The 10707-nt window shown below is 46.2% G+C and overlaps 1 protein-coding gene across 1 annotated transcript in view; it reads right to left on the reverse strand.

The window, feature by feature from the left end:
- LOC119033144 (rho guanine nucleotide exchange factor 26-like) overlaps positions 1-9743 on the reverse strand; it is a 30495-nt gene extending 20752 nt beyond the window's left edge. Inside the window, exons 1-6 of the mRNA XM_037122796.1 lie at positions 9283-9743; positions 7243-8777; positions 6432-6483; positions 6154-6296; positions 4032-4088; positions 3135-3295 (exon numbers count right to left, since the gene is read on the reverse strand). Of these exons, the coding sequence (XP_036978691.1) occupies positions 3135-3295; positions 4032-4088; positions 6154-6296; positions 6432-6483; positions 7243-8682 (1853 nt within the window). The 5' untranslated portion in view covers positions 8683-8777; positions 9283-9743. The remainder of the gene's footprint in view (positions 1-3134; positions 3296-4031; positions 4089-6153; positions 6297-6431; positions 6484-7242; positions 8778-9282) is intronic.
- Between the last annotated feature and the right edge of the window lie 964 nt (positions 9744-10707).

Genomic DNA, 10707 nt, shown 5'->3' on the forward strand with positions numbered 1-10707 from the left:
AACAGATGGCCGCTTTAACGACACGCCACATGGCCTGCTTTAAGAGAACGAGTGCTTCAGCATGGGCGATCCAAGGTGACAAACAGGAAGCTGTTGCACAGACACAGGACGCTGGCCTTGACCGGTTGGACTGAGTTTGAGCTCATCTGCAAAAGCACCTCTGGTGCCCCTGCCCATCCCTACCTACTCCACACACACTGTGCTGTGACTATCTATGGGAAACAATGCTTGTTGCGAACATGCCTGACCTCGTACTCTTTGAACTTTTACCCTTTTTCTAATAAGGGCGTGAGCACACAGGATGACAGAAAACAAACACATGCTGCCCTGATCTGTGGCCCGTGTCCTGAAGGTGAATTCATGGCTGTGGCAGGTCAAGGCTGCTCAAGTTCATGCTGCGCTGCCTCCCGGGGCAAAACTCGCTGACCGCACTAACAGCATGTAGTCATGAGGGAAGAGGTCAAGGCAGTGGAGTTGAATCAGGGCGACGGAAACATGGGGAATGCCCAAAGTAAAGCTGATAACCACCAGATAAATGACAATGAAAGAGATCTACCGGCCTCGCTTACATAGTTTGCTTCTGTATTACAGCGTGTTGCTGCAATTATAAAATGTGTTGTGGTAAAGAATGCAGCATGTCATATCCTGAGGCTGCGAGTGAAATACAGTCAGTAACACCTGTATTTAAACTTTCACACGCAGACTGCACAGGAGCCCGCGGGAGGAGGGACGTTTCTGCTATTCACTTTGAGAGACTAAAGAGTCTGTCCTGAGTAAAATATCTTGTAACCAATGCTACAGGCCAATCTTTTGCTTGTCCCAGCATCTCTCTCTCTCTCTCTGCACCCCCCCAGAGCAGTGTTTAGGTGGGGGAAGCTCGAGGACGACAGCATTAATGTGTGTGGCCTGCGTGTTGGAATGAGAGAGAGGCGTGAGATGGGCTACAGCACGTCTCAACGCAGGAAGGAACTCTTGAGGAATTTACAGATACCGCTATATCATGCAAAGTGAGAATGAAGTGTAAATAAATGTACAAATGCTGTCCGTGAGAGGCGATATTGATCGAAGCCCGTTTTCTATTTCAGAGATAAGTTCAGTGTACATGTGCTGTATGCTAAGAGGAAACCGTTCACTGCGCGAGGAGGCGGCTGCGATCCCGACTCGGAATCCTTGAGCAAATGTCACCAACAGTTGCACAGGGGAGGCAGTGAATGCTGTGCACGTATGCACACACACACACACACACACACACACACACACACACACACACACACACACCAAAATAAAATACAACTCAGTAGGCCACTTACATTTTTCAGCTGAGTAAATTTACAGCCGAGGCAACAGAGAGATTAAGGCTATCTTAACCTCAATTCACCCTTAGATTTATTTACACAGCTTCGAGCAAGTCCCTGGTTCAGTGGTCACACTTGAAAGTTGGATCCCAGACATATTTTCCAGACTGCTTGTTGCATGTAACTTAGCTGTTCAACATCACTGTAATCTGATTGGACATCAAAATGTTACACTGCTTGGTTCTAGCGGAGGTTTACAGTGTGATACTAACACAGTTTCTGACAGGTTCCATATAAGTGAGTTTGCCATGAACATCAGATCTAGGTGTAGAAATGCTGTGAAAATATCTCAAGCTCAGTCCACAGAGAAATGCACACAGTCCGTATTCAGAAACTGTGCCTGTAAACAAGCTGTCAGGACTTCCCTAATGTTATGTCATATTATATAGTCACCGCCCTAAGACCATGCTCCCCGCACAGCCAACACTGCAAAGAACTACCAGCAGAGATTATGCCGATGGGAGGTGCCTACTCAGGCTTGTGAGAGCTGACCAATCAGAGCAGACCAAGCTTTCTCCAGAATTCCCCCTTTAAAGAGACAGGCACTAAAACACAGCATTGTGAATAGAGGTTCTGCAGCAAATGGACAGGGAGAGAAAAACATTGAAGCATGTGAACATTTTCCAGTAGACACTCAAAACAAAAGCACAAACCTAACAATAAGCAGAATATGGGACCTTTAAAGCACAGTAACAACTTGCTGGCAGAGTAGCCTCAGTAAACTTCTGTGAAAACACTGTAAACTTTAGACTAATTGTGGAGTCTTTATTGCCTATAGCAGGCTTGTAAACTGACATCACCGCAGCAATAACCTCACAGAAGGACAGCCCCGGTGAACAGTCTCAGACCGGCATCTGAAGCCGTTATCATAATCAAGATTGACCTGAGGATATTCACACTTGACGCCACGATCACACTGAATACTAATCATAAGAAAACGTGAGAAATGATACCGGAGTCAAAAGCATCACAACACATAAACCTAATAAAATACACAAGGGGTCCAAAATGCATCTGTCAATCATTTGTAGGAATAATGGAGCCCGGTGCAGCACAGTAATTGCTGAGGCGGTGCAGTTTTCATCAGTATCAACTTTCACGGCTTCTCATGCATGAGTGCTTCCATCAGTTTAAGGGAAAATTCACGGTTACCTGGCCATGACTGAGATTTAACAGTCCGCACCACACGTGCTCTGAATCACGACGGAAGGCTAATCTCTGGGGGCTCATAACAGAACATTTCAGCCATTGTATTTTCTCTTACGCTCACCTATAAAAACAAGGCAAATAACCGACACATCCAGTCTGTGTTTGGGCTCGCTCGCTCTCTCTCGAGCAACAACCGAATGCACATGTTGGTAATTCAAGTGTAATTATGCTAAATTGTTCTTTTGTTCTTTCACCCAATTTGGCCCCCCACCCTCTCCCCAGGCTGTGTTCTCTGTCTGCCAGCACGTGACCTCACATTCACACAGAGAACAGCTCAGTGCCGGCGAACCACAATCTCTACAACATCAAAGAACGGATTCACCATACAGTAAATAGTGTTTACAGACACACCTCATATGAAATGAGTGCCGTCTAGCGACCGTTAAGTGCTCCTAAATGGGAACATTATGCGACTCATTAGCCAAAACAACAAACCGCAAACTCTGATAGACTACTGGAACGTGTACCAGCAGGCTAAAAATACCAACCACTTCGTAAAAAAACTACACTTAGCAGAAAACGCAACAATATCCATCTGATAATAATCTCCCAACACGGCCGCACACTCACTTTTTGCTCGCCTCGCAGACGTCACTGATGTTGGAGAAGAGGTGGTGGTGTTCGGTCTTCGTCATGGCCTCGCTGAGCTCGGGGGAGTCCTTGAACATGCGGATCAGGACCTCCAGACTGTGGAGATAAGAGTGCTCCGACGAGATCACCTCAAAAATGGCCTAAATAAGGGCAAGACAGAGGAACAGAGGAACACTCAACAGAGGGGACGACTCACTTGTGCCATAATATCAGTGTATTACAGCCATTTGTGGCTCAGTGCGATTAAAAAAAACAATACCATGCACCCATCTGTATCAATCTTAATCTTACGTGACACAAATTCAGGTAGATGTTTATTGGAACGTCTGCCCTTCTCCTCCCCTGTACATTGTCTAAGCATTAAAGATATAACAATCCATGATGCATGTTCCCAGCTGTACTCCTTTAATGGCTTTTTTATTGGTCTAGACCAGCAAATACTCCCACAGTGCTTCGTAACTCTTAATATAGCATGCATGTAACTTAAAACGGGACCATTTCCTCAGGAGCAGAGCTGTGATGTTGATACAAACATCAACTGGCAGCTATTGTATTAAATGATTAACCCTTCCAGCCACTTTTCAAGCAAAACTGTCAAATATTTGCCGGTTACAGCTTTTTAAATGCAAAGATTTTATGCTTTGACTTGTGACTCGTGATAATAAATCAAGAGTTTTTAGGTTTCGGACTACTGGTTGGATGAAAGAAGCCATTTAAATCCATCACTTTTGGCGCTAGGGGTTTTTTATGGTAATTTGTCACAATTGTTTGACATTTTATAGACTAAATGATTAATAAATAATTCATAATGAAATCAAAAGTAACAGTTAGTTGCACCCTAACACTGAGCCAAACAAAGTGTGAAGTGATTCCTACCTCTTGTCTTTTGCGTTCCTCCTGACTCATCCGCTCAGACAGCCCGCTTTTCTTCACCTAAAACACATCATGAAGAAAAAAAAAGATACAAAAGTCATGAAAGGATTTCAGAAACAGACATAAAGTCACACTTTGTCTTGCTGGTCTACTCTGAGTTTTTTATTTTAATGTTGGGGCCCTTTGCATTTAAAGCATGTCTATGTGTTTGTGAGCCACTGTTGTCTTCACATTCAAAGAAAGAAGCACTTTGCATACCACACCGGATAGAAAGCCAAGGGGGTTGTTTGTAGAAAATGGAAAAAGAAAGACCTTCAAGGGCACAGAGTGAATGTAGAAACAGGACATCTGTTGCATCCACAAAACTTTCAAGTTAAAATGGGACAGCTCAGTGTAATTTGGCCAAAAGGTGAGCGGTTAAGAGTAAAGCGTAGTGCGTGTTGTGGCTGGTGAGATTTGGTCCAAAGCTATTTGAATAAGATCGAAAACAAAGCAATCTGGAATGAAATGGGTGTGGAGTGCTATTGAATTAATCAGCCTGTGGCTTTGTCAAACTTGAGGATAAGGTTGAATAAAAATAACATGCCTCCATCTCGTGTTTCACCAAACCAATATGACCCTGGGCACATTCACATCATACTCCACCAGATCACAGAAACCCTGAGAGGCCAAGCTTTCCTTACTTCCACCAGCTCCTCATCCTGTTTTGTTGTGAGGGTACAAGACAATGATACTGCTCCTGGAGGAGCCTTCCTTCTCTCTGCCTTCAACAAACACTGAGAGCAAACAAAGCTGCAGCAGACCAAACATCTCTTGTGGTTCTTTCTATTACTTTCACACGACATCCGCTTTATTATTTATCTCGCTCTTACTTTCCCTTCTGCCAGACGTTCAGCACTCTGGTTCAAAACCAGCTCTCTATGTAAAGCTGTGAGGTTTCAGTGAGCTCACGCCAACTGAACTTTATCCCTTTCTGCAGTTTCGCTGGGTGTAGCTGCACAATCAGTTAACTATCATTATTCAGCAGTGAGGTTTGTTTGAAACTTGAATCCATGTTTCCTCTACTGAAGCAAAATGAAACTGACAAAAACTGGAGGAGGTGGCTCCAGGACATCTCCACCTCCTGAAAGTGCAGGTGGGGAGTCCTGGAAAATTGGAAATTTGGGCTGTGACATGTCAGCAAACCCTTCATGAGAAGAGGTACATCAGTGACGGTGAGGGAAGGGAGGAGCTCGGCTGACGTGAGGGGCCATTTCGGAATGACAAGACGACTTGTCTATCCGGTTCTTGGCTCCAATTTTAACTTGGTAATTTCCCATCACACCAGTCTCATGCAGGCACTTCCGATAAAATCTGAAAGTTAAGGAAGGATCCTGCCGTGTTACATCTGGCCAAACACATTCACACTCGCAGATCCACAGCTGTAAGGCAGCTGCGATGGAAGAGGAGGCGACTTTTGAGAGAGGCAGCGTGGTAATTGTCCGAAATCGGCCCGGTTACGAAACGACCGGAGAAACATACTCAATGTTCTCTACTTACTTTGAATCCAATTTCACTTTATTAGAGTCTGTGTGTGTATCATTGTCTGCACAGCAATTTCAGCGCTAATTGTCTCTATCTGTGCCCTCGCCTGTTTTCGCTCCCACACATTCCCCTCTCAACAAGTAAACAAACAGATGGGAATGCCTGAGTAGAAAACTAAATTAGCTCATTCCCTTCCCTATGTACTCCTCTATCCCTCCATTCCGATCCCTAACTATATTATGTAATGCACAGCCACCGCACTTCTCCGTTGAGGCAACATTTTAAGCATATTTGCAGTCTGACGAGTGCGTGGAGTTTGCCAACGCGCTGGCACTCGTCCCAGCAGTGCTTTCAAGACTTCCTGTGGGTCTGGCTGACTGTCTGCCTCCCTGCCCACCCGAGTTCTTAGAAGAAATGCTCCCGTGCTCCCTGATAAACAGAGCGAGGGGTAGAAACAGTGGGAGGATGGGTATGGACCGGGCCAAACTGGATATGACGGCATTCTTCGGAGCACTCGCATTCCAAGACTGCACAGGCACAGCACTGAGTGTATACAGTACGTAGAAAGGGTGAGATGTAAGATGTAAGATCTATGTCTGACCACGCTAAGCTGGCTCCAGGAGGTGCGAATGGGTCTGTACTGCACCACGATGCGGTTATCAGGTTTGGGTTCTCTTGAATCGGCGTCCTCATCTGAGTCATTATGCAAGGCCTTCTCCTGGTAGTTCTGGTACAGCTCCTCCTCTGGAACAGGAGGGCAGAGAGAAAAGTTTTATTTGAGAGAGATAGAGAGCCACAAAGAACAGATGTAGAGTGAAATGAAGGGTGAAGTGTGGTGAAAACAGAGCAGATGGGTCAGATTCGGGGTTAGTTTCTCACCTTCACTGTCAAACGTCCGCTGAGGGGTCAAAATGTTCCTCTTATCCGGACTCTGAGACAGAGACACAACACAAATGTAACAACTTGGACAAACTCTGGGTGGCACACACTAACTTTAAATTGAATGCACCTTTGTCACCTGTCCATGACCTGTCTGTGACCTCCTTCATTGACCCCTGTCTAATTACAGAGCCACTGTGTATATAAGTGTGTGTATGTGTGTGGACATGGTGTCGCATTACGTCATGACTCCCAACAAGCACATTAATTGTGTCCTTGTATGGCCCCGTCCGATCTGCTGTGCTGCTGCTGCTGCTGCTAAGTTTGTTCCACAATACCCAGCCTGTGTTGTAATTTTACAATTCAGACTTTGGACCCCTTCCCCCAATACTGGAAAAGTCAAAGAAATCTTTGTGCACAATCAAATATAAACCCATCAGAGGGATTGTGATTAACTGAGTCGAGAAAGCTCAATCTGCCACAGCAAAGGAAGAAAATTAGAACGCAGAGCCAAAGCTCATGTGCGCTGATTGTGGAGTTCAGCAACAGGCTTTGCAAATAAATAACAGAGGCGTATTTATTTTAGCGTTCTTTTCTCTAAAGCTTGATGAATAGTGCTTGTCCAACAGGAAGTTCACCCCATAATGTACAAAAGAGCAAGATTCAGACCTCAAACACTTAAGTTAAAAGTCCAGACTGGATGGTTTTTAAAAAATATATATATATTTGGGTTACAACCCTCATCTTAAGGGTTGCCTAATGATTGCCTTTGAACTCACCTCTATCTTTTGAGGACAAACCAGTTACCCACCTTGATTTTCCCAGTGCTGATTGGCCTCTCTGTCCCAGGGCTAGTAGGCTTTGAAATCCTTGGGCTGCCTGATTTGGGTGTCCCTGGGCTCGCAAGTTTGGGTGTCCCAGGGCTCGTGGGACTTGCGCTGCCCTGACTTGCTGGGCTGACTGGTGAGTCTGGAGTATCCCCACCTAGCACTTTGAGGACAGGCTGGGGCAACCGAAGGGCCTTTGGATCAATCGCTGGGCCGTCCATGTCTCCACTCACAACAGCCCTCCTATAGGACGTACTCCTCAGGCCTCTTCTTAGTGTCCCCGGGCTTTCATTATCCCCATCCATCCCTTCACTAAGGCCTCCTCTGGTAGAAAAGTAGGTCCCAGTTTCCACCATGCTGAGTGCTTTCAACGCTCTCTTGGAGTGATCGACCCCCAGCAGCCCTGTCGTCCCTTGGCCTTGTGACACAGAGGCAGGCGCCTTGTTCTGCCGGACATCGCAAGCTAAACCCTTGGGGATGAGCTGCTGAGTGCCCATCTTCAGGGCGGCAGGGCTGTTGGTGCTGAGGATGATGGAAGGAGGGGGTGAGACGGCTGGGGAAAGCAAAGGGGAGGCGGAGGAGAGGGAAGAGGAAGAAGACGCATGGTTGGTGTCCTGTGAGGCGGCAGGAGAGGATGAGGACTGTCTGAGGAGCGCCTGTCCTCTGTCCCCTGGCGACGGAGAGCGTGGGGTCGGGGGGTCCGAGGAGGTGAGAGAAGAGAGGGAGGGGATGCTGGAGGTGGAGCTGTGTGACGGGGTGGGGGTGCGGCAGGCAGGAGGAGAGGGGCTGGAGGCAGATGAATGGAAGGACAGTTCATTATGGTTATAGTTGTTATTGTTAGGAGTGCGAGGAGGCAGGACAGGAGACGATCGGTTAATAGCCTCGGACGATGGTGAGCTCGTCCCAAACGCTATCTGGTCTTTCTGCGAGTTCAGACCGAACGGACTGGACATGCGTTTCTGCTGGTCCTGGAGACGCCTCTCAGTCCACACTGTCTCTCCATTACTGGTTTTCTCCCTGTCACAGTTTCCATTATACACTCTATTGTCCAGAGAAGCGGATTTGCCCTCTTCAGATCTAAATCTGGACAGTGAGAAGAGTCCACTGGAGAACTGCCCGATGCTGATGCTTCGAACAACTCTGGATTTCTTGGAGGGCTTGTGCAAAACGTGCTTCAGCACCACAGTGTCCTTACCCCAGGATGGGGGCGTGACCACCAGTCTCTCAGCAGGTTGGCTCAAGGTGAAGGGGGACTTGTCGTCCTCCGCAGGGAAGTCCGTCGTCATGACCCCATTCATGTGATAGCTGACGGGTCGCTGTTTGGGTGTGTGCAAGTCCTGGGTTTTTTTACATTTGTCTGTGCGCCGTCTCCACAACGGCGTGATGTTTTTATTGGAGAGATCCACGTCGTTTCCAAAATCCATGGCGCTAATGTATCTGTGTCCTCTCCGCTATCTGTGTCCCGAGCCTACAGGTCACAGTGCAAACGCTGCAGCCCTGCAGAAGACTTATCTCACCCCTGAAGGGTAAACAGAGGAGAGGAACACCAATCAGTGCCGAAAAGCTCAGAGCAGTGTCCAAATTCCCACAGTTTACTCATTAACAGGGACTCAGTGCAGGTACTGGCAGCTAAATCTGAGCAGCACATGAGTGAAAAAAAAAAAAGTTGATGATTTGCACAAAACAGAAGCCAAGCCAGCAGGGAACAAGTAGTATGCCTTTTGTGTATGTTCACTGAGGTGAGATGGCCTTATTACAAAGACAAAGCTGGCAAGATATTGTTAGCTGTGAGCAACCACTGTAATATCCCAACAGGGGAGACAATGGTGCTCAGCAACAGAGAGCTCAGAGACCAAAGTTTGTTTTTATCTCCGTTGTTACTCTATCCGTACACACATACCACAACACAAACAGGCAGCAAAAGCAGCAAAAGGACTGAAATATAACGGAGTTTCTATTTCAGCTATGGAAGAAAAAAAAGTTTCTCAGTCCAAACTGTGATCAAACTTTTGGGTCCAACTTACCTCTAATCTGTCGCTCTGCTGCAGAATGCGGTCATTGTACCTGCGTTTGTCCTGAAACAATCCTCTCTTTTTTTTGGGAGGGAGTAGTGGGATTAATCCAGCATGGTATCGAGGTCGCGACGAAGTTTTTAGAACCCAAAGTTTGAGCCGCAGAGTAATTGACTGTGAAGTATGTGGAAGCGCGGCGGTGAGCGCGTCTGAAGCGCGGCGGAGCGAGCTGAGGAGTTTCTATGAAGGGGAGGAGGAGGAGGAGGAGGCGGCTCACAGAAACTCACCTCCCGTACTACTTCTGTATTGACTACCATGTTATCAAAGCGGATGGACGCATTTTAGGTTTTTATCAGTGTTTGATAAAGTTGGAAAATGAAATAAGCGAAAAAACAAACAAACAAACAAAAACAAAAAATGTCACTTAATCGTAAATCGTAAATTACCATTCCATGTCATGTCGCTCCCACAGGAAGTCCGTTGTTAAAAGTTGAGCAAGTTTTAGTGCACATACACAACATTGACATGGAGCAGCTGGATTGACCCATTGCTTTTGAGCGCCATCTTGTGTTTTGTGGTGTAATTGCAACAGGCCAACACACCACTGTGAAATAGTGATTAAAAAAAAGAAAAGGAAAAACACAAAAATGCCCCCAAGCAGGGAGGCGGGTGTCACGTGTTTTTGTATTCGCTTTAAATTTTCCAGGATAACACGTAATCGTTTATAAGCGATAACTTGGAACACCAACACACTGCAGGTGAAAGCAGCTGCATCAACAACAGTCAACAACAGCAAGGAGATGAAGAGGGAGGGAAGATTCCCCAGACTCCCTTAGAAAATCGCAACATTTTCTGAGTCGTATAGTTAAAATGTACTTTATGGGTTTCATGAAGTTCTGTTTCTGACAGATTCTCAACTGCTTGGGCCTTCTTGTAAATTCGGCATATGTGATAGCCTCTGTTTGAATGTTCCTGCAGCCCCCCCTTAGTAGTCCACTTGTAAGTGAAATGTGTATTGGATGGAGTGATTGCCGAAGCAGGTAATCAGAGCTCTTTCTTGGATCATAAATAACAAAGAGAAAATCTCTCGACACAGTGTTATGGTGTGTCTAGTCAGTTATTATAATAACCCCCCTTGCTGTCTGATCCCTTAAGCTCCTCACACATAGCTTCCATACCATATCCCCCGTTTGTTTCACGTGTTTGCTCTGCTTTGTCTCTTGCAGATGCCTCCAAAAACTATGCAAGCAAATAGATGATCTGGAAGGATTTACGGTCTCCATTCCATCTCCAGTAAACTCTGTCGTTGTGCAACACGAGGCCGTGGCTTCACTGGAAATTGGAGATTGCGAAATCTCTGTGTGACAAAAATGTTTTCTCATTAAATCCACACAACCGCTGAATCACAACACAGAGTAATCACTCACACGCGAGCTC

This window comes from Acanthopagrus latus, chromosome 2 (genome assembly GCF_904848185.1).
Source record: "Acanthopagrus latus isolate v.2019 chromosome 2, fAcaLat1.1, whole genome shotgun sequence".
In the NCBI taxonomy this organism is placed as follows: Eukaryota; Metazoa; Chordata; class Actinopteri; order Spariformes; family Sparidae; genus Acanthopagrus; species Acanthopagrus latus.